This window comes from Homarus americanus, unplaced genomic scaffold (assembly GCF_018991925.1).
Source record: "Homarus americanus isolate GMGI-L3 unplaced genomic scaffold, GMGI_Hamer_2.0 scaffold39155, whole genome shotgun sequence".
Classification (NCBI taxonomy): Eukaryota; Metazoa; Arthropoda; class Malacostraca; order Decapoda; family Nephropidae; genus Homarus; species Homarus americanus.
In genome coordinates, this window is record NW_024737042.1 from 333,293 (window position 1) to 360,531 (window position 27,239).

Consider the following 27,239-nt stretch of genomic DNA (forward strand, 5'->3'; position numbering starts at 1 on the left):
TATGTTCAGTGTTGGTTCCTGACCATTGGAACACATCATGTCAAGGGCAAGTCCAGGGGGTCCTCATTTCCCTTTTCACCAGAAAATTCCAATACTTTTTCTTTAATGCAATATTGTACTCAGGCATTTTTGTATAGTAAAAGCATTTACTCTTGACTTCAGAATATCTCCTAATATCAAGTGCACATGGCTTCAAAATGCCCATAATATTGGGTGGGCTCGCTGCGCTCGCCATGTTCCCCCACCCACAACTTCTTGGACCCCCCCTTTTGATATTCCTGGATCCGCCCCTGCCAGTTCCAAATGTAATTCAAATTTAACCTGGGTCGCAAGGATCGGCCGCCGAACCATACCTTTCGCTAATTTCTACTCTGCTTGAGGAAAACAAAAATTTGATCCTTAGCTTCTGAATCAGCTTGGCACACAGCTTTGAGAAATGTCTTAAGGGAGTTTTTGGTTTTGATGAAGACATGATGAACAGAAGTGTTGAGTACCGCTATAGGGGTGAAAAATATCTGGAGCTGCCACAACCAGTATTATGAGGCATAGAACATGAAATCTAGACTCTTACAAGAAAAGAAGAACTTTAGCAGTGAAGAAACCAAAATTATATAAAAAATATGTCTTAATTTTTATCTTTACTAGAAATCGCACATTTACTTATATAGGACTGTGAATACTTTCTATATTAGTATTTTGCTTAATAAAATTATTTTTTAGACTCGGTTTATCTTTAATGCCGTTTCTTACCCATACACTACTCTATTGAAAATGGCCAGTGTTAAATTCTGTCCCAGATACATTGATCACTTACCAACAGTAACACCAAGTGACCCGGCCAGATACTCAATGATTCGTATGCTTGTTCTCTCCTCTAACTGGACACATAACAATGCACCCAAGTGACTCAATTAAGCTAAAGTACAAAGATTGCAGCCAAAATGGCACGGAAATTTAGAAATTGCACCAGACTCTACAGTGAACAAAAGCGTTCTTTTGTCTCATTGACGGGGATAAAAATTAACATACGAAGCTTTGAAAATCCAGAAGCTGTCCGGGTAGTTACTGAACCAGGAACCACAACCCCATCCTAACCAACTGTGGCGAACCTCTTAATTATAACTGTCAGACCATTTGCTATCACACCTTGTGCTAATAGATGTACGAGTGTCAGGTACTTAACAAGGAATGTTATGAGTCTTAACTAAGGGAAGTTGTTTGTGGTAGAAGATATTAAGGTTTTATGTGTCTGGAATATATAGAAACTCTGGAAGTCAGGAATATGTTAACTTCGAATATCTGGATATATGAGTAGTACATGCATGAATTTGTCAAGGGGTACATTTATATCAGATGATTTGGTTATGTCTGAAGATATAAGTATCTTAGTAGTTGCAAATGTGGCAGAGGATGTCAGGGAGGATGGTATACCAAAAGATATAATCATTTTAGGTCTGGAAGTGTCAAAGGATAATCATGTCGAAAGATTTTAGTTTATCAGTAGATGAAAATATTTTAAACGATATGGAAGAGTCACTTGTATTTATATACACGAGGGTCATTTTTTTCAAGCATAGCAAATTTAAAAGTGCTAGTAGATGTAATGTTACATAATGTTACTAGGCACAATTACTGAAACACTAGTAGCTGTAACAACTGCAACTTGCTGGTAAACCCACTGTTATCAACATCCTAGCTGACACATTACTTCAGGTTCTATCAAAAATGTTGTTAGCTTTTGCAGCAGAGCTACCATGCACTTGGCATCTTATCTGGAGTGGCATTTGGTGCAGCAACTGCACGACTGACAGATGTAATCTGACAAAATGTAACCAATATCTGCTAGGACAGATTATTTTCTCAAAGTGCTCAAAGGATTGATCTAGACATTATGTTATTCCCACTAGCCTTGTAAGACCATCATCGTTACTGTTACACTATATTACCCCTTCAAGCATCGAAGCATCTTCACGCTGTCATATTGCGCTACTTCCTAAAATCACATAACATATTCACCTTCACAATGTATTACTCCCCAAAGCTTCATATCGTCATTGTCATCACCACCATCACACTGTGTTCCTCCTTCAAACTGCATAACAATATTATCATCATTATACAGCATTATTACTCCCTAAAGTCTTGTAACATCACCATCTCAAAGCATTACTCCTTCAATTCTCATAACATCATCATCATACCGTCTCATTCTCAACACAGCCTTAAGCTTCACCAAGGTAAACAAATGACCATCACTAAACCTACATACAAAACACTATGATAATATTTCTGAAGAACTACAACCTTGAAAAGGAGCTTCGTAAGGCTCATTCCCTTATACAGCCACAAGAAAAAATAAAGACTGAAAGCATCAACGCATCATATCATTCGTTGATGAAAAAAATACCAAGGCCAATTGGTTTAAAGACTTTCTGAAAGAATCATCACCTAACTGGCCAAATAAAAGAAAATATAAAGTCCAATGACATTAGAGCCATGTAATTACAGTTACTGCACTTGATAAAAAATTAAAGAATTCTAATAACTGTCACCTCAGGATTTTGCCAGAGATACTTATGGTTATATAAGTTTATCTTATCCACTAGTAGCATATATACTCTTTTGTTAACTATGTATTTGATTTCTATTAGGTACTGAATAATTTGTTTGGTGATATGTAAAAAAACACCGCAGTACAACCATAGGCGCAGTTTGCCAACTGGAAAACCCAGAGCTTTATCCCAAATACAACGTAACTATTTAATGAGTCACACAGAATTGCAACCAATTTTTCAAAAAAAATAAATAAATAAGTAAAACAAAGCTAATAAATGCTATATATCTGACATGATATGGCATTTGTGGCATGTATTCTTAGATATCTGAAATATAATGAAATATAGAAAATCCAAGGAGGAAGAAGATACTGTAAAAGTCTACAATGGTTGAATGTTTCTAATCGGGTCTGCTGCAGAGCTTATGCATTTATATTATACCATATGTAAATTTATAGAGTTGTTAAAACTCTTGCTCTATCAACCATTTTAAAGACTGTTTAAACATCAAGAGTGAATTGTAAACAAAACATCACAAAGTCCACAAGAGACAACAAGTTACAACAAGAAAATGAGCTTCCAGTCCCATTGGAGAGGCAGCGAAGGTAATGGATCCCAAAAGTCTGAGTAGAACTCTTTTCTTTTATACTTTATGATACTCTTATCGTCTAATCAATATGTTAGAATATTATTTTAATCATGAATATATCGCGGCTGTAAAAAAATTATTGATATAATCTTTGTTAAAAAAAAAATGCATTCCACGCATAACTTTTGGGTCCACCAAGTTTTTAAAACATATAATATAGGCAGATCATTATCAGGACTAGAATGTTCAATGAAAAGGCATTTTCGCGCTTACCTGACAACCGCAAAAGAGATGAATATCAAAATGGATATTAACTTCCAGTGCGCGCTAAGTCCATGCACTCGTAAGCATAATGTAACACCCACAATACGTCATGCAGAATAGATGTTAAAAAGGAAGTCTATCCAGTAGGCCCGCCATACTGGTTCATATGTAAAGTGAATAGGGATTATGAACACGGCAGAGAAGCCCCACAAGACTGTTCATCAGGGTTGTGATTCTTATGGAACTCCTCTTACAAACTCTCATTTCTTATAACATTTGCTTTCTTCTAAAAAAAAATATATATTTATATATATAAATAAAAAAAAACCGTACAAACCCCTTTTGGTAAGGATTTTGTCAATATACTACATTTAAATTCAAAAGAGGACATCTGATGTTTAACTGATAAAATGTACTGTATTCCTATTATACAATTTGAAAATACACTGTAATATCAAAATTTCTGTTGCTTTATTATCCCTTTAAATATAATTCTAAAAAATCTCCAAAAGTGCAGGGTTTGAACCACATAACAACGGCATACAATAAATGTATTTTATAAGACCATGGTTAAACAGCATTGTCTTAAATTACCTAATGCTTCTCAGTAACAGCTGACGGCTCAAGAACTTTAGTAATTTCTCATTACAAAATCACTTAAAAAATTAAACAAAAGTGATGTCACTGTGAAACATTACAGTTAGAAGAGTTTCAGTATCTTGAATCATTCATTATCTGATTTTATGCACCCAATGAGCCATCAAACTAACCTAAGATGCAGGAGTAATTCAGGGCACTGGTCTTGGCCTAGCATGTCTTGGTCTAATGGTTCTTGACCTTATACCTGCCTCAACCCAACACCTGTACCTCCGTAACATCTGCCTAACAGTATCGCAAAAATTATAAATATTTTGTCGGAGAAAATGGTGATTCCCAGTGTCTTGTACAGTTACACACATTCCTCAGTTAACGGCTTCATTTTCAGTGCGTACAGGTACTTACAAAACATTATGTGTCACATCGGACGCATAGTTGTATCATCTCTGTAATATAATACATGGTTAGGGATAATAATATGTACAGTATAGTATGAAAGAAATTAAATGATCACCGAAACAGACACATTTATTCATGATAGCTAATTTGTAGGATTATGGTAATCTGGAAGATACAAAAGCCAAGGTAGAAACCATAGCCATCTTGCTTCTTCCTTTACGAACTGTCTCTACTCCTTAAGGGGGTTCCTTCTGTTGTGATGGCGTCAGCCAAGGAATATCTCTCTCTTTAATCTCAGAAGCACCTCACAATTTCTATAAAACTTGAAAATAGCTTAGCGGTTCTAAAAACATTGTATTGGTAAAAAGCTTTGATTATATTGAAAAGAAAAAATCCCTGGCCACAGTGATGGGATTCTATCCGGCACACACAAAACTGACCCTAAAATTTGTCACCCAAAGTTTGTTTGTGGGGTTTTGAGTATAACTGCACAAGTCACCTGGGTGCCACGGTAGGGAGGCCAGCAACAGAGAGGAGAGTAGCATAAGGCAGTATACAGTTACAGGTCACTGAAGAAAGTGAATGCAAAAAGCCTCTGGTGATACATGGTCCTACATTTGATTACAAGTTGATCTAAATACCTAAACTAATGCTTTTATAAACCACAAAACCACGTGTTAAACCACAAACTTGGTGGCGTCTTTACCAGGGAGTATTTATAAAACAAGATAAATAACATCAAAAAACAGTTCAAAGCTTCTCCCCATTATGCTTCGTGCACTGGGGAGATGCAGGGCTTGAGGTAATATTATTACAGAAAAAATTATTACCAGAATCTTCCTGAACTTTAAAAAAATGTTCTCAATCTCTTGTTTGTCCAACTTCTCTGAATACTGTACAGTTCTAACAGAAGTAGTGTTTAGAAAGCGAATTCTAGATATGATAAAAGTCTGTCATCTGTGTAATGAAGTCGTGGGCACCTGACTGGATGACTAACTTAGCCAATCACTGATGTAGTTAATTATCTGGATAATGACATCAGAGGTACTTGATTGGCTAGCTGGTTCAGCCATTCATTGAGGGTTTATAATGTCAATGATGAACTAAATTTTCTGATCAAGAATCTACTTTGGAAACACATCCAATGAGTTTTTCAGTATTCTTTAGATGGAAATACAAACATATTTCCCATCAAACACCTTAAATTTGTTTCTCAACAGATTCTTAATTACAACACCTGACTACAACCACCATATCAAAGACTGTCTTATATATATATATATATATATATATATATATATATATATATATATATATATATATATATATATATATATATATATATATATATATATATATATATATATGCAAGTAAATCACTGTAGGTGCGGTGATCTAGGTATATTGATAACCACAAGGAAAGAAGAAAACACGAAGATGTGAATTACACGAAAGCGCTTGGGAACTTCGTGTTTTTCTTTTCTTTTTATATATATATATATATATATATATATATATATATATATATATATATATATATATATATATATATATATATATATATATATATATATATATATATATATATATATATATATATATATATATATATATATATATATATATATATATATATGTGTGTGTGTGTGTGTGTGTGTATATACTGTATATTTATATCTAACACCTTCCAGGTTACACAATGGAGAGTGTAAAGAACTGATGAGGAATTAAGACAGTGACAATTATACATTATGAATGATGTTTGGAGACTTAATTACAGAAGGGATGAGTATACGTTTCTCTTATAAAGATAACAGTCTCAAAGTTGTATGACAAATCAGTCTGGATCCCGAAAATATCCTAAACAACGAAATATAATCCTCGACGAGGTCATGTACACCACTGAGACAGTGGGAAACACGTTTAAAACATTCAGTTATTTTCTTTTATAATTACTAAATCACAAGTACAGTATATAATAATGAGCCAAACTTTTCAAGTGGCTTTCTAAGAAGAAACAATGAAGATAGCTCAGATAAAGAGGAAATCGTAACCTGGCCTTACATAAACAGTGAGACCCCTTCTTAATTATATATCTTTGGTTCAAGTTTACATAAATGATTTCCTTACATAGTTTATATCAATATATTATATACATTAACAACGCAAAGATGATATATATGCAAACTAGACTTTTCATCAAAACAACATTAGAATGTGGCTATAAAATGACATCCAGTCCTAACGTTTTCCAAATACAAATGCCGTGTATTATTGCTGTGTGCGTGATCTAGTAGCTAACTTAGGGGACCTTAGATGTAACGAGGGGTTGGCAGAAATCATCGTAGTGACTGGGCTGAGACCTGTGCTGAACTGAAAGCTACAAGAAGCTGCTCTACTTCATATAGTCTTAACTTACTGTAGCTGCAAAATAATTCAAGGATGAGGAATTACAAGCTGAAGATGGGCTATCCTGAAAGTTATCTTGATGTGGCTATCATCATCTGAGAACTTATAAACCATATTCAGCACCTATCAATGGCTTATAATCCCTTATCTGTTCACAAGTACACTTTAGGCCACGAGCATCGGGATTAACCATAAACTTGATAGGGAAGAAAGTTTCAGTGGTATGAACGGTTACTCTCCCGGACAAACAGGACTAGTCCCAACCCAGTCACATTAAGGTCTACTGCAGCCAATCGACGAGCAAGCGTTTGAGGAATGATGGTGGTGGTGGTGGTGGCGGTAGTGGTGGTGGATACGGTGATGCTTAGGGCGTGAATATCACAGATTACAATCTTCGGCAACCATCTTAATCTTTATGCCATCATTTCTCAAACTTGTTCTGCGAGTAGATGAGATCTTACCTCAAAATAATATAAAAAAGTGATGGTATATCATCGATATCGTAACATTGACACGACTACAGCACTGCAAATACACTACAGATAAAAACAAAACCATATTTCAAGGCAATAGCTTGTGTTTGTCACTGTAAAAGCCTTGAGACTTTAAATTATAATCCTTGCAAGGCAATATAATCTAATGAATCACTATACAAGAGCTGAGGATCGTAAACATGGTAGATGCTCATAATTGATAACCAAGAAACTCCTAAATTCAGGAAATTTAGACAAAGGTGGTGAGGAAGGAGAGAAAGGATAGGTGCAAACTGACAGGTGGACTGACCCAGTCACACACAACTTAGAAAATAGGGACTTGGCCCAGCTGTTTCTCTTAATGTAAGTGTGGTTTACACCTTTACAAGTCACGTAACATCTAAAGCAAAAATAAAGGTTTTAGAAAACATTAAAATATATGTCAACATTTAACATAAGAAATTTAAAAAATAACAATAAAAGTCCCATACAAGTTATGGATATTTGTTACAGTTAAAAAGTTAAAGTACAATAAGGGAAGTTAATGAAGGCTTATGCGATTGAGTAAAAATAATTTCAGTACTTGCTGTTTGTAGATATGCAAAAAACAATCAAGTACATATAGGTATATTCTCCTTGAATATTTCAACTACTTTTCAAAGCTGTTTATAAGACATTTTTCTTTTCATGACTTCCCAAAAGTTTTCAAGTTTCTTTTTTCAATTTATTTTACAATTGTTCATTGTTCCTTCTGAACATAGAATTCAGATAGAAGACTAACCCCAATTGGAACAAGAAAGTGAGACTAGTTCCAGTTATTATTTTTTTTATTTTACGGTATCAGACAGTGAAGAGCTTGAATAACAAGAGCTCAACTGACTGTGTGTGGATGTATAATGGTGTGTATGTTTTATGCTTGTATGTAAGTTTGGATTAATATATTCATGTGGATTTGTGCAAAAGTAAATGGAAAAGGAGACCGGGGAGGGGGGGGGGAGACGACATTAGAGGTGTGTGAGGTACCACGGAGTCTGTGTCGCTCGTCACGAGTAACTTAATGATCTCCCCTATTTCTCCTATTTTCCCTTCAATAGGTCTCATCTTAAAATGATGTCAACATACACATTATCCACATAATTATTTTATATACACGAGTACAAAGTTAACAGTCTTCAGTATATGCAACGGAGGCTACAAAAGGCTTCAAATTCATTGTGCACCACCGAGTTAGCATTAATTTCTTGTTAAAAAGGGGGCATGCATATGCTCCTTGAGGATAGTGCTCTATGACAGACTAAGGAAGCATATCATGGAGCATCATCTATGGCAGCAGAAGGGCTACATCTACCTGGATACTGAGGTTTGCTGGGAACGGAGGGCCTCAAGACTGAGGTCAATTAAAGTTTTTGGGAGGAAACCTCAGCTGGAGTAAACAAAATAATTATGGCAAAGAAACCTCAATATAAACCGAGGTTTGTCAAAAACAAAAGAACCCCCAAGAATTGTAGAGGTTACAGAGAGGTCCTGTACAGATCATGTCACCATCTGTTCTTAAGAGATGCTTTATGTAAGCATCTGGAGAAGACTTTGAAGGTCCTGTTACACCACATAAACATAACATAAATAGCTGGCTTCTGGCTCTCTTAAATAGGGCATGAGAAAAACTCATACTCGAATAATAGAGACATCACCACAAAGATGAAGTAGAGGACGAACATAGTGGTGCCAAGGCCCTTATTCATCTTCCACTTGGAACAGGCGATGGAGATGATCACGAACATGAGCATACAGAACAGCATCATGATGGAGCACGCCATCCCACCTGTAAAAAAAATACAGGATATTATCTATGATGAAAAATACAGATTAGGATAGGTCAGGTTGCTCGACATCTAAAAGAAACAGAAAAAGTGTGGATTAGGCTAGTTTAAGGTGTCATATATCCTAAGGATATAAAATATATGTAGATTACTCAATGTTTGATGTAGTAAGTTAAATTGGTATGGGAGAGGTTACAAGACATTCTGAAGATACAGCAATATTAAGCTAGGATGAGTTAGGCTAGGTCTGGTTATGTTAAGAGTTTGTCATAATGTGTCTAGGAAGAGAGGGGATATCCATGAGTAAGGTTAGATTGAGGGACACTGGTTCACACCTGGGTTCCCCCAGACAACCAAATGTGAATGGGTATCTGTATCTAACAGCACAGATGGAGAGGTGAAGATGACTGAGTGCAGTGTTGGCCACATTGACAACTAGTGTACTGAAAAAGCCTTAGTTTACATTGTGTTGTATCAACATTGGAAATTAATTTTATTTCTTAAATGAGAACTTTACATTTTAATGAAGTTAATTCAACTGTTGTGATTAATGGAATTTTACAGATGCAATGTACAGTATTACAAACTGACACTTTAAGTTAGGTGATAATTTTGTACACACTCCCTGGAGTAATTTTAATGTTTAATTTGAAACAGACTGCTATTTCATGTGATTCAATCTTTTGTTTTATCTGAACAAGTCTGCCATTTTATCTGGGTCAGCCTGCTGCTTTACCGGACTTAGCAAGCTGTCTTATGAGAGATTCTGCTGCTTTATGAGTCACTCTGCTGTCCTGAAAATCAGTCAGTGTCTTATGAGTTAGTCAGCTGTCACAGGAGTCATCCTCATGTCTTACAAGTCAGTCTTATCTTTTCTCTTTCTCTTTTATCGTCTTCGCCACTGATCGGCTCGTTAGCCACTTGGGTGATCGGTCACGTCTCTGTTACACACTGTTGGCAAGTACTGGGCATGCACTGGCTCCTGAATGTATCTGAATCTGTTCCAGTGCTGGTCAAGTCTGGTCTTGAAACAGCTCACACTCTGTGCCGTCGCAACACTCTCCGGAAGGTTGTTCCAAGAGTCCACAACTCTCACTTTGAAATGTTTGCCTTCACAGTTTTCTGGACTTGCAGCTTCTTCAACCTCGAGCTGTGATCCCCAGTGGGGCGAGCGTCCACCAGCTCCAGGTATAGGACACTCGTAGTGCCCTTTGAGATTTTTATACACCTCAATTAAGTCCCCCTTTGCCCGTCTGTAGTATAGGCTAGGCAGTTGCAGGCGCTCTAATCTCTCTGGATAGCTGAGGTGTTGAAGTGCAGGCACCAGTCTGGTGGCCCTCCTTTGGACATTTTCAATTAACTGACAGTCCCTAGCTTATCTTGGGGACCAGACAAGGTGACAGTACTTCAGGCGGGAAAGCACCTCACACTTGAAGATCGTTACGAGGGACGGACCGTCTAGACATCTGAACGACTTTTAGAAGACCTAATAATTTAGTTGCATGATTCACCTTCTTCTCACAATGGCCCGAGAACTTCAGTTCATCGTCAACATACACACCCAGGTCCTTTTCGCATTCAGTCTTTATTAATGCAGTTTTTTTGTCCCGCTGGGACATGTGATACGCCTCCTTACCGTTGGTGCATCCAGGGTGAGTCCTCTTATACTTCGTGACATTCAATCTTAGCAGCCATTTCTTCGACCATTCTTGGAGCTCACAGAGATATTTCTGCAGCTCTTCACAGTCTGTTTGGTTCTTAATTTCCTTGAATAACTTGGCATTGTCCACAAACATTTGTATGGAGGAGTGTATAGCTTCTGGCATGTCATTTATGAAACAAACAAACAACAGCGGGCCCAATACACTGCCCTGTGGTTCCCCGCTTGTCACAGGTACACATGACGATTTCGTACCATTAATCACCACACACTGCTTGTGATCGTAGAGAAAGTCTCCGATCCATGCTTGGAAACTTTCCAGAATCCCTTACCCTTCCAGTTTAATTCACAGCCTTTCATTGGGTACGCTGTTGAAAGCCCTGGTAAAATGTAAGTATGTATTGTTGACATTGCCACCCTGTTCCAGAATTTGGGTCCAAGTGTCCAGTATCTCAAGTAAATATGTTAAAGAGGAGCGTCCTGGCATTTACAAGGTTGTTTTGTAGTAGATGTTCCATCATGACATCTCTGATAATACTCTCAAGTACTTTGAATACTATGCTGATCAGGCTCACTGGTCTATAATTATTCGTGGAGTGATGATCGCCCTTCTTGAAAATACGACTCACATAAGCCATTTTCCAATCACTGGGGACCCCTTGCTCACCCAGGCATTTACAGAACAGGATCTCCAGGGGCTCAGCAAGCTCTTTGCACAACTCTCTTAGTACTCTGGGATGCACCATGTTAGGGCCAGGACTCTCATGAACCTTTAGCTTTGACAATTTATTTCTTATAATCTCTTCTGAGAACACAATGTGGGTCAGCGCTGTGCAGAAACGCTTGTCCTCAAACTCAGGGAGATTGTTCACATCCTCACTTGTGAACACCGAGAAAGAGAAACTGTGCAACGCCTTCGCCTTGTACTGGTCAGAAACAGCGTAACTACCATCTTCACGCCTTAGGTCCGAAACACTTACTCTCGCTTTTAATTTCGACTTTGCGTAGTGGTAAAACGCTTTTGGGTTTGACGACCTCACTTGCAATCCGCCTCTGGAACTCTTTTTCAGCTCTTCTACACTCTGACTTTGCGCGGTTCCTGGGTCTGGCATACATCCTCCTGTCCTGCTCATCATTTCTCCTAACCCACATCTTGAATTTCTGGGTTTTCTTTTTAACTTTGCTGACCGCAGCATGGTTCATGTGTTGCGGTCTCCTTGTATTCCTGGGGGCATTGGGTTTGGTCTTAGTTACATATTTATCGATCAAATGGTTCACTTTACTGGCTATGATATTTAGTGTGGTGTCTGCATTCTTATACCTTAGTGAGTCAGGCCATTGGATACCCCTCATCTCCTCCCTCATCCCGTCTTTTGAGCTTGTCTGTCGTTTAACGAATCACACTGCATTCTTATGAATCATCATGATTCATTCAATCTGTCGCCTTATACAGTAAGGCAATCTGTTGTCCTTTGATACAATCTGTTGTCTTATGAGCTAATATATTGTCTTATGAGCTAATATGTTGTCTTTTGAACAAAAGGTTCATAAGAGCCCTGGCCCTGACACAGTGCATCCGAGAGTGCTAAGAGAGTTGTACAAAGAGCTTGCTGAGCCACCTAAGATCCTATTCTGTAAATACCTGGATGAGCAAAAGGTCCCCAGTGACTAGGGGGAAGAGTTTGAAGCTAAGTTTTTATTACCCCCAGGTTATATTGAACCACATACCCCCGGTACTTTGAAACTATGTTAAAATTACCAGAAGGGGAATCTGAAATTGCTACACCTGTCCAGCCTGTGAACGAGTATGATGTTTTATGAGATATATGCTTTTTAGGGCTATGGTATATACTATGAGCTAATATGCTGTCCTGTGAGCTAATCTGCTGTCTTATGAGCTAATCTGCTGTCATATGAGCTAATCTGCTGTCTTATGAGCTAATCTGCTGTCAGTTGAGCTAATCTGTTGTTTTGTGAGCTAATCGGCTGTCTTATGAGCTAATCTGCTGTCATATGAGTTAATCTGCTGTCTTGTGAGTCGTTTTACTGTCTTATGAGTCACTCTGCTGCCTTACCTGAGTTGACAACGATGGGGTCAATACTAGCTGGATTCTCGACGTCATTGAGAACGTTCTTGATTACCTGCACCAAGGCAAACAGTAGCCAGGGGATGGGCAGCCTGCAATACATACATACACACATAAATACACCTTACTTACTGCATTTAAATCTATCTCTTTCTCTAGGCACCACCGCCATTAAAGTCATCCCTTTCTCTTGGTCTCTCCGTGTCTGGTGTGAGTCTGATAATAATTCTCTCCTGTCTCTCCATCATGACTTGAATTTAATTAAAATTAATTATATTCTTTTTGTGTTACGCTGTGCGGCAATTATCGAATTTAATACATTTGTCAAAATTCTGGGAGGTAGAGTGCGGCCAGAGACACCGATGGGGGAAGAGCTTCCCTGTGTACTCCCGTCATCCCGCCCGGTTCACACGCCGATTAGTGCTGTTTTCGAGAAACAAAGAGGCTGACTGTTTATTATCATGAGAAAACCTTCCTGACCAGCTTTCAGACATATGTCAGCTACTCACTCCTTGTTTACATACGTGTAACAGCATCCAACAAGAGGAAGACAGAAGAAGGTTGCCCGCTGTCTACTATATACAGAACAACCCTCTACCCGCCTCACAGTTTCGCAGATTGCTGTCGGCTCTCCAGCGGGAGGTGTCTCAGCATTTTTTCAGGGCTGTGAACAGTGAATAATACTCATATTGGACAGTTTGGTGTGACGTCTTAAACCACTTACTGGTTGAAATTGTCATTACACTTCAATACCCGGGGCCGGTCGTGAACATTGAAAACCACAAGGTTTGAACACTGACCAGTAGAGTGAGTGAACACTGAAAATTACCATTGTTTAGTCCGAGATTACAGGGCATGTTTAAATTTACAGTGACTGCAGTGAACTAACTGCTAAGTCCCAAGTAACTGTTACACTATTGTTATATTTAGGTTGTAGTGTGACTGGGAATGACTGTATAAGTGAATTATTGTATTAATAACTGTAGGAATCTTGTATAAAGTTGAAAAATAAATGATCCAGCTTCATTAACTCTTAACGTGTGTATACGTTTATTATTGTCCATATGATTCCAGTCGCATTTCTGGCAGGACCCAATCCTGTCGAGGTCTGGTAATGAAAATATTTACCGTGAAACAGGGACACCTTTCCTTGTTGCAACTAAGGATAAGTAAAGTGAATATTGTCATTATTGTTTAATATCTTTAAATAACCTCTTAGCCTGACATTCTCACTTGTTCTCCATTCCACTCCGTCTTAGTTATTCATGTGACTAATTATGTTTTATATTCGTGTATTAAAAGAGGTGATCAAGGTGGGAACAAGACAAGTGGTAAATACAACGCCTTGAAATGTGCTTATTACACCACTGTATTGATTTCAAAATTGCTAAATGTTAGTTGTGTTTATGCCTTTTTTGTTTACTTTTGACGTCTTTTTTTGAGAAATTCGGGTTTCCTAAAAACTTATCAAAACAGACACAGAAGTAGAAAAATATACAGGTAATGAGATCCTATACACAGGCAAGACAGAAATGGAGAGATAGAGGAGAGGATAGGATAGGAGACTTACCCACAGGTCACATCAAACAGGTTGCTGCCGACGGACGATGACACGGCCATGTCTCCGAAGCCCTTCCTGGCCACGATAACGGAGGTGATGAGGTCAGGCACCGATGTACCCGCCGCCAAGATCGTCAGCCCCATCACCTGCAACACTCAATATGTCAGCACTAAGCTCCTGCAACATAATATGTCGGATGGTCACCACACTGGCGCCGGCACCCAGACAACTCACTTATCAAGAGATTACATCGTCTTCACTTGCCTAGTTTATATTATAGAAGGGCAAGAGGCGATTTAATAGAAACTTATAAGCACTTCAAAGGGCATTACTCAGTCAAGTGTATATACCTGGAGTTAGTGGATGGCCGCCCCACTAGAGGTCATAGCCTCAAGCCAAATAAGCGACCAATAAAGAAAACTGTCAGACGCTAACTTCTTTGGCTCAAAAGTTATGAACTCTTGGAACAACCTGCCAGAGTGTGTTGTGGCAGTACCAAGCATAAGCTCATTTAAGCCCATACTTGAACACTGGCACATGTTAAGGCACAGGTCATTTTTTTTATCGCCCAAGTCAGGAATACTTTCAATAAATCCATTTCCCTACGAGCAAGCTCCAATCAATACACACAGATGTCAGTAACACCCACTGTCCTCTTTATTAAATTATATATTTTTATGTATATTATTAAATGAAAAATAACTTAGCATAAAAAAGATAATTTATTATGTCGAGTACAGTATCTGCCAGGATGGGTCCCGATGATGTCCCGGGAGGGTTGGTGTGCGTGGCTTACTGATCCTACTACATTTGGTAACCGAACATTATATTAATTACCTCGAAATATCTATCATCAGTGGTCTCATAATGTTTCACACAGTGTGGACATACGTTTTTGAGTTACTGTACATTATTATGATGAATAGTTATATATAAAACATTACTAGTAAAAATATGATTAAATGTTTAAATTTCTCGTTGTATCTTCCTTGATTACAAAGGGGATGCAGAATAAATATTTATTTACCCATGCAACAAGGGTTTAAAGTAGACCAGTTACTCAGAATAGCGAGATATAAATTTGGTGTGAGTCTGTCCTCCCTGTCTACATGTTGACATTATCTAACAACTTTCAGTGTCATGTTCCCATTACCAATAATTTTCATGGTAAGGTTGATATTAACGATTTTTTTTATTGCAGCTCTCATATCAACTAGTACTAGTCATTTTCCTGTATGGTTAAAATTTATTCCCAAAGTAATTTACTGCAATTGCAAGGCGTTTAAGTTTTTAATCTGATATTATCGAATATTGGAAAGTTAATTATCATAATCAATTACAATAATTAGCAAGTAAGAAATGATCTATAGTGTGTACAGTATATGAAAGAGAGAGGACCTATACCTCAGGTGGGATGTTGATCACCTCTCCTACAAGGGACGCCCACCACACCATCAGGTAGGAGAAGGCGGCGATCCATAGGATACTTCCTATGAAGGTCACGAAGAAGAACCGCTTTCCTGAGGACCAGAGGCAGAATGAGAATGTTACAGGGGTACAGCAGGGGTCACGCGGGTACAGCGGGGGTCACCGAATTACAGTAGGGGTCACAGGTTTACTTCAGAGATCGTGTTGATGGATATATTGTACATATAGTGCACTTTGCAACGCGAAGCCAAAACGAGACGAATTTTAACAACCATGGAAACCGAACACTGCACCATTATTGATGACATCATCAACCACTAATAACTAACTCGACCTTAACAAGTTGTATGTACGAGACTGATCCTGGGCTTATAATAATACTGTCAACTCCCTCATAACCTTCTCACCTACATCGTGTAATGGCCTAACACTTCCTTCTGTTGGTCCTAGGTTGTCACCATCACATCATCTCTACCTGATAAAATATCTCATCTCCTGCCCTAAGGGTTGCTGTTTCGCGCCCAGGGGACCCCAAGTCCATCCACCTGTAAATGGGTACGTAACTTGACAGTTGAGGAAGCGATGGCTGTCGAGTGCACTGCCGGTCTCGCTCTTGTTATGTACCGAAAGCTTAGCATATAGTGTGCTGTATCCACATTGTTCCCAATGGACCATCAAGCCTATAGAACTCATTATTCACTTCGTGATCTTAAACTATGAGTTTCTGGTCTCAGGGGCTAATTTTAGATCTCTGTAGGATTGCCTGAACAATGCTGAGTTGTAGGATTCATTTTGTATTTTAAGACCTAACACTAATAGCCTCTCTTGACCTCTGTATCCTTAAAACACCTGGTGTTTTTTGGTGTTAGCAGCCTAAGACCCAGCCTCCTTTGGCCTTTGTAGTCTACAATCAATCTCTGACGACCATTTAAGCATTAGACAGATCTCCTGGAAGGGGGAAAGAAATGGTCTCCTACAGATAAAATGGACTAATTCTGACTGACCTGTACAACCCAAGACCAATATCTTGTGGTCTCTACAACCAAGACAAACCTCTTGTGGTCTTTACAGCCTAAGACTAACTATTGCAGTTTCTTTCCTCAAAGAACTATTTCTTGTGTCCTCCGCTGTCAATGACCGACCTCTTGCGGCCCTACATTCTGAGACCAAATCTATGGAAGGTTTTACGGCTTATCTGAGAAGTAAAGTAAAGGGTCCCTATTATCAAAAAGAGTAATTGACTGATTGGTTAGCAGACTGGGTGGCTGAATGAATACCTTACTGAATGACTGACGGTGACTTACTGACTGACTCACTGACTGACCTCTGGGAGTTCTGGTGTCTGGCAGAGTGATCCAGAGAGGGATGATGAGAGGGGCCACCACAATGTAGGTGATCCGCTTCCTGCAGGTGTCGGGCCAGCGGAGGTCGATAGGCTTGGTCTCATCCTCGTCGTCCCCATCACCCTGCAAAACATAGCCGCAACTCGGGCACATCAGTCAACGCCACTACCCACATTAACTCCTTTAGTGACGGCGCCTTTTGACAGAACAGCCGCTCGCTCGATTTATCTTCCTCTCTAAGTCAGGACCAAAACAAAAACAACAAACACAAAAACTTGGTTATATGAGTTTCCCTTTTCTTTAATTACTCTAAAACAAACTGATGGTCGTATGTGCAAGTGCTTGAAAAATGTCTATTGTATGACACAAACACTCAAACCAAAACAGTCATCAACAACAAATCACAAAAGCTGGCGGACTACAAGTTATTTTTTTCATTCTAAATTTGACTCTAATTACAGCTTTTTTCAAATTAAGGTTTTACTGTGATGTAGGTGGTTTAATCTATAGAGACACTCGTGAGTTACATGTCAACTCTAAAGGCTACGGGATTCCTTAAACTTAGATTTATATGCAGATGAGTGTGCAAACTAAGTGGTGATCCTTGCAAGTTGCAGCCGGTGGTGCATGCATCGCTGTACAGGGACTGTGCACGGGGTGTGTGAGAGAGAGAGAGAGAGAGAGAGAGAGAGAGATATTATACTGTATATATATAGAGCCATAAAATGTAAATGACGTTTTTACCAAATAAATATAACTTTGTTTTTCTCGCTGTATCTTAATAGAAAATAGTTCGCATTAGGTAAAATTTGTTGTGTTTCATTTCATAAATTTTTCACTATCATAATAACCAAACCATACCTGACCAAAATTAGGTAAACTTTGATTAGGTTATGATAGAAAATGCCGTCTTACGTGAAGCAGCAAATCTTACCATTTATGGAATAATTTCCTTTAAATTATAACGAGACACAAAAAGTTATCCTTATTTACCAAAGACGCCTTTTGCGTTTTAAGGAGTAATCTGAAGAAAACCCCAATTTACAGTATATACGGTCATCGAAAAAGACTTCCTAGGTGTTAATATAATACCATCCAAAATCTCGGCATTTTTTTATCTAAGAATCTGCATTTATGGACACAGCGAAAACGATTGAATAACAGTAAGAGATAGACAGCTATAGAGATAACACGATGTTTAGAGAGAGTCATATCGCTGAGTGCAGGCGTGTGAGTCTATTTCAGCCATGCTGATTCTGTGCAACAATCAGGAATGGTGCCATAAGCACCATGGCTGCCTGTAGGAGTGCCATGGTGGCGCTTAAGAGTACCCTGTTAACCTTTATGAATACCATGTTGGCCTGTAAGAGTACCATGGTAGCCTGGAAAACCATGGCAGCCTGTAAGAGTACCATGGCAGTCTGTAAGAGTATCATGGTAGCCTGTAAGAGTATCATGGTAGCCTGTAAGAGTATCATGGTAGCCTGGATGAGTACCATGGTAACCTGTAAGAGTATCATGGTAGCCTGGATGAGTACCATGGTAGCCTGGATGAGTATCATGGTAACCCTGTAAGAGTATCATGGTAGCCTGTAAGAGTATCATGGTAGCCTGTAAGAGTATCATGGTAGCCTGTAAGAGTATCATGGTAGCCTGGATGAGTACCATGGTAACCTGTAAGAGTATCATGGTAGCCTGTAAGAGTATCATGGTAGCCTGTAAGAGTATCATGGTAACCTGCAAGAGTATCATGGTAACCTGCAAGAGTATCATGGTAGCCTGTAAGAGTATCATGGTAACCTGTAAGAGTATCATGGTAACCTGCAAGAGTATCATGGTAGCCTGTAAGATTATCATGTTAACCTGTAAGAGTATCATGGTAGCCTGTAAGAGTATCATGTTAACCTGTAAGAGTATCATGGTAGCCTGTAAGAGTATCATGGTAGCCTGTAAGAGTACCATGGTAACCTGCAAGAGTATCATGGTAACCTGTAAGAGTATCCTGGTAGTCTGTAAAACAATGCCAAGAAAAATTTTCTTGCCAAAAGTAGAAAAAGGAATAAAATTTTTTTATATTTTAACCTGAAGAAAAAGAAAGGAGCCATTTTGTCATAACATATTTAATGTTAGGTAACGGGAATGATTTAATAACTTAACTTGTTTTATCATAACAAGGTTGTGTCTTTTAACCTTAAAATATTTATAAAATGTGGTACTAATATATATATATATATATATATATATATATATATATATATATATATATATATATATATATATATATATATATATTTTTTTTTAGAAGAAAATTGTGCTGGGTGGGATATATGAAAGGGAAGTTTTGATGTCCTGATAAATACGTAAAAATTATAAAGAATACTATTGTTGTTTTTCGTTCTGGCGATCATGGAATGCACTTAAGTAGTTAGTACTAAGTCTCTAATATAATGGTGCTCGATAAAGATTTAATGGCGTGTATATTAATATATAAATAATAGTAATTTTGATAACACTTACCACTGGGGAGGGGGGGGGGGGACCTTACCTCAGCACAGAGCCTACCATTATATTTGTGCCGACAGAAGAAATCAAAACACAAGGAGTAAAATATTAAATATACACGTCACCTGGGCGTCTCCGATGGTACCAGGCTCTGTGCGTAACACACACACACACACGTACTGTACTTACACAGAGGAGAGACTAATCAGAGGCTGTGAACCTGAAGGTTAAAGTGAACTAACGGGTGAAGTTCAAAGTTGATCCTCTTCACAACAGGTCAGTTTTTAGTGGAAAGGTCACTTACTGACCTCGACCGGGACAAGGGAATGAGGTCAAAACCATGACTGAGAGTGTAAACTGATTGTTAGACAGGTCACTATGTTATGCACCGCCGTGAAAACTGTGCCTGTCTGTGGTCTTTAATGGTTGAGCGGGTCTCTGAGTGACAGACCTGACAGATACTGCACACCTGGGCTGCCATTACCTACACGAGACAACTTCAGTAGTTAACTTGGCTATCTGAGTCAACTTGTGGCCACTGATACTGCTGCTGTACGAACACTAAAACAGGAATGTCGTCTCCTCTGGCCAGGTCTACGATCCTGTAAGTTTCTCTCGTTATAGTTTCCTCAGACTGGAGACGTGACTGACTGGTTCACTCAAGCCACACCTCAAGACGGAGCCCAAACCTCGACACTGCACCGAGGCTCGACCCCAGTGTAATCACATAAGCTCATTAAGGTGTATTTGAGAATCATAATGCGTTGAATAACATAAGAATCTAACCTCAGACCGCTCACAGGATGAATATGGGGTGCACAGTAAACTAGCTACTGAAATTGTAGTAGGATCAAGGTGTAGGTCTACATCACCGTCTCAAGTATCAGGATTTATTAAGGACAACAGTCTAATTACAAGTAATTTCCTAATAAACTTTTCACTCCTCTGACGGAACCTTTTCTCTGTGTATTTTAATAATAAACTAGCTTACTAAACACTGGAAAATAAAAATGTCTTTTCTCCCTAGATTCTTAATAACTGAAAAGTTATTGATAGAAATTCAATTACTACAACTTCTTGCCAAGACTATTCACAACTCCTGATGAATTATGAAATAAAAGCAGTTACGTATACACACACACACACACACACACATATATATTATATTATATATATATATATATATATATATATATATATATATATATATATATATATATATATATAACCTGTAAATAACGCATTATGTGTTACTAAGACAACTTCGAGTGGTGCAGTGTGCGTAAACTAACTCTAGTCTTTGTTGACAGGAATTATATACATATATATATATATATATATATATATATATATATATATATATATATATATATATATATATATATATATATATATATATATATATATATATATAACTACAATGATACTCAGTACAAGCCCAAGGCATAATATACTGTACTGTATGTACATGATTAAAAGAGTTCATACATGTATATTTACTTGTGTATACTGTATTTATATGCGTACATGGTGTGAGCTTTTGTATTTCTAAATATAATGTATATTTACACTATGCACAATATTTTCTGTTCTATTTTTTGTTATCTTCGCAAGCAAAAGTAATCCCACAATGACCTAACAGCTCAGGATCTAAATAGCTAAACTCCAAAAATTACGTCATATCTCACAATACAAAGATCCAGTAGTGACGTCAGAATGTGAAGTAATGTAAACACGTGACGTCATCATCCCAGGCTCAATCGCTTTGGCTGCCCAACTGTGTTTTGTTTTGTTTACATATCCGGCAAGAGATCGGACTGTATATTCACTAATCCATTAGAATTGTTCTTAGTTTTCGGACTGACTTTTATTTTTGCGTTCACGTGCATGTTCAGTTGTAAATACCGGATCGACGAGGGAAATTTGGTAAATAGGAGAGGAAAAAGAGAAAAAAATTCCAAAATAAAAGAGATACGGGATATACACACAATAGTATAAAAGAACGAAAACACAGGATAAAGGGAAGAAACGTGATATATAATGACGATGAGAAAGAGAAGAGAACTGGACGAAAAACACAGAAAAGGTAGAAGAGATAAAGACAATTGAGAAAGAAACTAAGAACAAAAAGTAAGAGGAGGGAGAGAATAAGATGAGCGGAAGAGAATCAATGGTGACGGTAGTGATGAGGGACGGTGGAGGGAAGAGGAATAGAGAAAAGGGGAGAAGGGAGGGAAGAGAAAGGTGGAATTGAGGGGGAAGGGAAATGTTGGAATGAGGAGAAGGTGGGTGAAGAAGAGGGGAAGGGCGGGAGGAAAGGATAGGAGAGGGAATGGTGATGGGAGGGGAAAAACGGGGCGAAGAAGATGGGAGTGAAGGATGAGGCGGAGGAAAAGGGTATGTGAGGCCAGGCGAACGGCTGAAGAAGTGGGGGAGAGGAAAGAGAAGAAGGGAAGGGGGAACAAAGGGAGATGGGGGGGGGAAGGAAGGGGAAGAAAGAAGAGGAAAGACAAAATGAAGGAGGAGGGGTGAGGAAGGAAAGGAGGGAGTATTGGAGGAAAGAGAAGAGAAATATAAAAGGAGGGAGGGAAAGAGGGAAGGAAGAAGAATAGGAGGAGAGAGAAGAGGAGTTAGAGGGGGGTGGAGAAATGGAAAGAGAGAAAGAGGTGAGGAGGGTGGGTAAGGGAGAGAAAGGAGGAGAGGGAGACAGCAACGGAGACTAGCCTGAGGTAAGACGATTCGCAACACCTCTTGCAAACCTTACTACAAATTTCCTTTTATAATTATCTCCTTTATCACATATTCCTCTACGAATGAAAATAATCAAATTAGTAACAAAACGTAACAAGAAAGGTTAAAAAAAAATTGCAATAAATGAAGGGAGTTAAAAAAAAGTTATCGAGCCTTGGATGCGGGGGTGGATGGTGGTGGTGTAGATGTTGTCTGGGGTACGAACCAAAAATGATATTAAATAAATATTTTTATTTCATTTCCTATTTTTTTTGTATTCTCATAAAAATCAAATAAATTAAAGACTAAAATTAATGGAGAATGAGGAATGAGCGATAAATTGAGTAAACGGAAAAGCGAAGGAAAGAAGATGGTGAGTGTGTGTTGATTGGACGTCTTTAAAGGAGATGAGATGAGAGGTGAGGTGCGGGGGTGGTGGTGGTGGGTCGTAGGATGGCCACGCCCTCGCTCATCTGCCACCCACAAACACACTTATCTCCTTCCTGGTGCCTCTCACCCACGCACTTCCTGGATCACACTTGATTTTCTTCCTGTACCCAGCCCTTCCTGACGCCACCCATTGATTCTCTCACCTCACCTGAAACCAACCCACCCTCTCACTCATCCTGAAACCCACCCACTACACCCTCCTCCTGCCACCCACTACACCCTCCTCCCTGTCACCCACTACACCCTCTTCCCTGTCACCCACACCCTCCCTCCTCACACCTCCTCCAGTCACCCACCTACACCCTCCTCCAGTCACCCACCTACACCTCCTCCAGTCACCCACCTACACCCTCCCTCCAGTCACCCACGCACCCTCCTCCAGTCACCCACGTACACCCTCCCTCCAGTCACCCACCTACACCCTCCTCATGCCACCCACTACACCCTTCTCCAGTCACCCACCCACACCCTCCTCCAGTCACCCACGTACACCCTCCTGCCACCCACTACACCCTCTTCCAGTCGCCCACCTACACCCTCCTCCAGCCACCCACTCACACCCTCCTCCAGCCACCCACCCACACCCCTGCCGCCCACCTACACCCTCCTCCTGCCACCCACCTACACCCTCTCTCCTACCCACCCACACCCCTCCTGCCACCCACCTACACCCTCCCCCTGCCCACCCCCACACCCTCCTCCTGCCGCCCACTACACCCTCCTCCTGCACACCCACCACACCCTCCTCCTGTCACCCACCCACACCCTCCCCTGCCGCCCACCTACACCCTCCTCCCAAGCCGCCCACCCACACCCTCCTCCTGTCACCCACCACCCTCCCCTGTCACCCACCTACACCCTCCTCCTGCCGCCCACCTACACCCTCCTCCTGCCGCCCACCTACACCCCCACGCCCTACCTACGATACAGTTACAATATGTGGATGTATTCAATAGCTAGCGTGTTGAGGCGTCGTCCACGTTTATCAGTTTTTATACAAGGAAAAAATCTTTGAAAACGTAAAAGCTATTTTTTAATTCTAAGCGAAACCGATAATTAATCCTGTAAACGCGGGACACTGGTATAACAATAATAATAATAATAATAATAATAATAATAATAATAATAATAATAATAAGTCACGACGCAGAATTATTATTATTGTTTACTAGTGAATGTGTGTTCTTTGTTAACATGTATGTCTAACATTACATAACAATGAATAACTTAAATTATAAATAAGGTGGAAATAAATCGCCTTATAATCATGAATTTTGTTTTTATCACCAACTACTGTACTATGGAAGCTTCATTAATTTTTTCCGCACAAAACGACTATGGCAGAAAATGGAGAACCTTACAAGGGTAACTAAAGTAAGATGCTGCTGCGCACTGTTCAGTCTCGAAGGGAAGTGATAATCCCTGAATATCACCACATAGACTTATGATTATCATTCAAATGGAAATGAATCATATTACACAAGAGGATATAAATGATAAAAGCCAATAGAATCAATATATCAAACCGAAGTGAACGTTTTGGATACTAAACAAATCAATGTTTCCAAGAATCAACAGTATAAATGTCAATAACAGAACATGAGAGATGTAAAAACCAAGTTGGCTTACCTTACCCCTGCGACCACTAACGACCTCTCCCAGCTGGTGCAGAGAGTCGGGCAGGTGAGAAGCAACATTAAGAGAAGCATCTAATGGCGGCGGTGACGTCACAAACAAAAACTACGGCGCCTCAGTGACGTCACAAACATAAACTACGGCGCCTCAGTGACGTCACAAACATAAACTACGTTACAACATAAATATATAAACAGAACGAAGGGCAGGTAAAGGCAGTTTGTCTCACTGCTGATTTTATAGGTGAGCGGAAACGGAGGAGAATGATACTTCTTGTATGAAGATTTTCCTCCGAAGATTCTACATTGATTATATAGTTACAGCAAAAGCGCCTTTATGAAAGATGAAGACGAAGAAAGAGACAACATGGCTTATTACTACACTTGGAGAGAACGTACACATTAAACACGCATTTCGGAGATTTTTTTCTTTCAAGTAAATGTTATCGTTTTTAGGGTAAAATCTCCGAAAGGCATTATAGTTGGTACAGTAGTGGTGATGTTGACGCCGACGTGTACAGGCGGGAAACTGGGGTCCCAAGAAGATGCTACAGGAACACTGACAAACCAACACATCAAAACACACACAGACTTACACCAAAGTGAGTCCTTAGTGAGAGAGAGAGAGAGAGAGAGAGAGAGAGAGAGAGAGAGAGAGAGTCGAAGTTGACACAGTGAGGGCAGAGTACACGGTGGAGACAACAACCAATATACAGGAACTTCCACAGATAATTATTAGCACTGAGTTCCTCCACCAGAGTGATTTAATGAAGGTACAACTCACAGTCTTCATGCATTCACATTACGATAAGATAAACATTTGGTTGTAAAAGAGGAAAATAAAAGGTTAGGTTAGATAACATGCTCTTTTCCATAAATGTTTCTTCGATGTTTAAACCGGAGTTCATTAATGTGTACTCCTAAACCTTTAGTTATTTACCTTTAGTACAAGGCGGTGTGCACTTCATAACCCGGGTCAAAGTAGATAATGAAACAATGAAAAATACAAACATTTGGTGAGAGGCAGGTCTACAGCTGTAAATAACTGTACCTCTTACAGCTTCTGACACACACAGTAACATTCTACTTAATGTACTCATAAAATATGTAATAAATAATATAAAGTAAGATTCGTTGAAGTTTTGGAAAAGTCGTGGTCAGAAACCCAAATTATGAGTATACAGAAGCGGCAGACCACGCACGTCCTGGCGGATGATGGGAGGCAGGAAGTAAAAAAAAATAAAGGAACACATTTCAATGACAAAGACGCTGTTGTTAATACTACGTGACGCTGACTAGGATACGGAAGATCTTGCCTCATCCCCGAGCTGGACCAAAGGAGGGTGTGGCTTATGTTGTGGTCCACATAATGCTCGCGGAGTCTGGCCGTAATGCAATTAGTCTCCGCTCTCAGGGGAGGAGGAGAGGGAAAGGTCACTTGGAGGTCTCTCTCCTCAACTATCTCTGAGCTCATAAAACAAAATATTTTTATTTGTTCGAATAACTAAGCTTCGGGGACTACTTCAACACGTGTATTCGATATATTTCCCTCGTCCGAATTTGTGCATCATTTATTCGATGTTTTGTGATTATATTATTATGAGGCACAGGTTCATGTACTTATAATTCGAAAAGAACAAAACAAAGATCGTATTAATTAAAGCCCAGCATAACAAGTGTTCAATTATGTGATGAGGACAAGGAAGTGCAGTAGTTAGACTCCAGTGTAATACATGGAGGTGATCAAGCCTTCGTTCATTGTTCTCTGCAATAATTATGGTTAACATACCACCGTAAAACATGTCTCGATGTCTCACAGTGAAGCGATACAGGTCAGGCTATGTACTGTCTTGCTAGGTTCAACATAGATGGCTTAAATCAAGGTTTATTTTCATATTTTGCGGAAGAAGACATATCCCAAACTCTCAACAGACATATTACTTATGCCTTTCGTTCTAATTTGGTCAATAGGCATAAAACTGAAGATAATAAATGCTCTCTTTTATTTTAGTTCAGTTTAAAATACATAACGTTAGCCGTTTTCTTGTCTTGGTTTTTCTATGTCCGGATAGTGGCGATAATCGAGCCTCAAGTAACGATAGCCGAGCTTCAAGTAACGATAGCCAAGCCTCAAGTAACGATTGCCGCGCCCTAATCTGTGAGAAATACGACACATTCTCAAGGCGTCCTACATGAATAAATTTTTTTCCCTTGTAACAGGACACAGACACAACCTTTCTATTTACAATGGTCTTTCTCAGTTACAATTTCGACGCTATGAAGACATACACGAATTACCTGGTTGGGTTGGGATGGGTTGGGATGGGATGGGATGGGATGGAATGGGTTGGGATGGGTTGGGTTGGGTTGGGTTAGGTTAACGTTTGGTTTGGACAACGTTAGGGTGTTCAATTACCACGTGAAATAAGCTGTGGTGTTTAATCTTCAAGTGAACTGACTACACTCTCCTGTTGTCTGTGTGCTGGAGTGGGAACTACTACGTGTGTTAAGATATCACGTAGGAGCAACCTCACTGTACGCGAATCACTGAGAGTCACGACACACGGCAACGATAAGTCGACCTCTAATGATAATGGAAGACGCAGGAGGGAGAGGAGAGGAGAGGAGAGGAGAGGAGAGGAACACAAAAGGGGAGGAAGGGGGAGAGACAACCACCCGTGCTCTTCCCTCCTCTCCACCATTTCTTTTGAAGGTCAGCGAACGTTTTGGAGGCTACG

General features: G+C 39.4%; 1 protein-coding gene across 7 annotated transcripts in view; it reads right to left on the reverse strand.

The window, feature by feature from the left end:
* Positions 1–8,769: 8,769 nt before the first annotated feature.
* LOC121872552 (sodium/potassium/calcium exchanger Nckx30C-like) overlaps positions 8,770–27,239 on the reverse strand; it is a 143,277-nt gene continuing 124,807 nt past the window's right edge. For all 7 annotated transcript variants that reach the window (XM_042375356.1, XM_042375355.1, XM_042375353.1 and 4 more), the window contains 5 exons: positions 17,167–17,308; positions 15,819–15,934; positions 14,424–14,560; positions 12,842–12,945; positions 8,770–9,108 (listed from right to left, as the gene is read on the reverse strand). In XM_042375356.1, the coding sequence (XP_042231290.1) occupies positions 8,930–9,108; positions 12,842–12,945; positions 14,424–14,560; positions 15,819–15,934; positions 17,167–17,308 (678 nt within the window). In that variant the 3' untranslated portion in view covers positions 8,770–8,929. The remainder of the gene's footprint in view (positions 9,109–12,841; positions 12,946–14,423; positions 14,561–15,818; positions 15,935–17,166; positions 17,309–27,239) is intronic.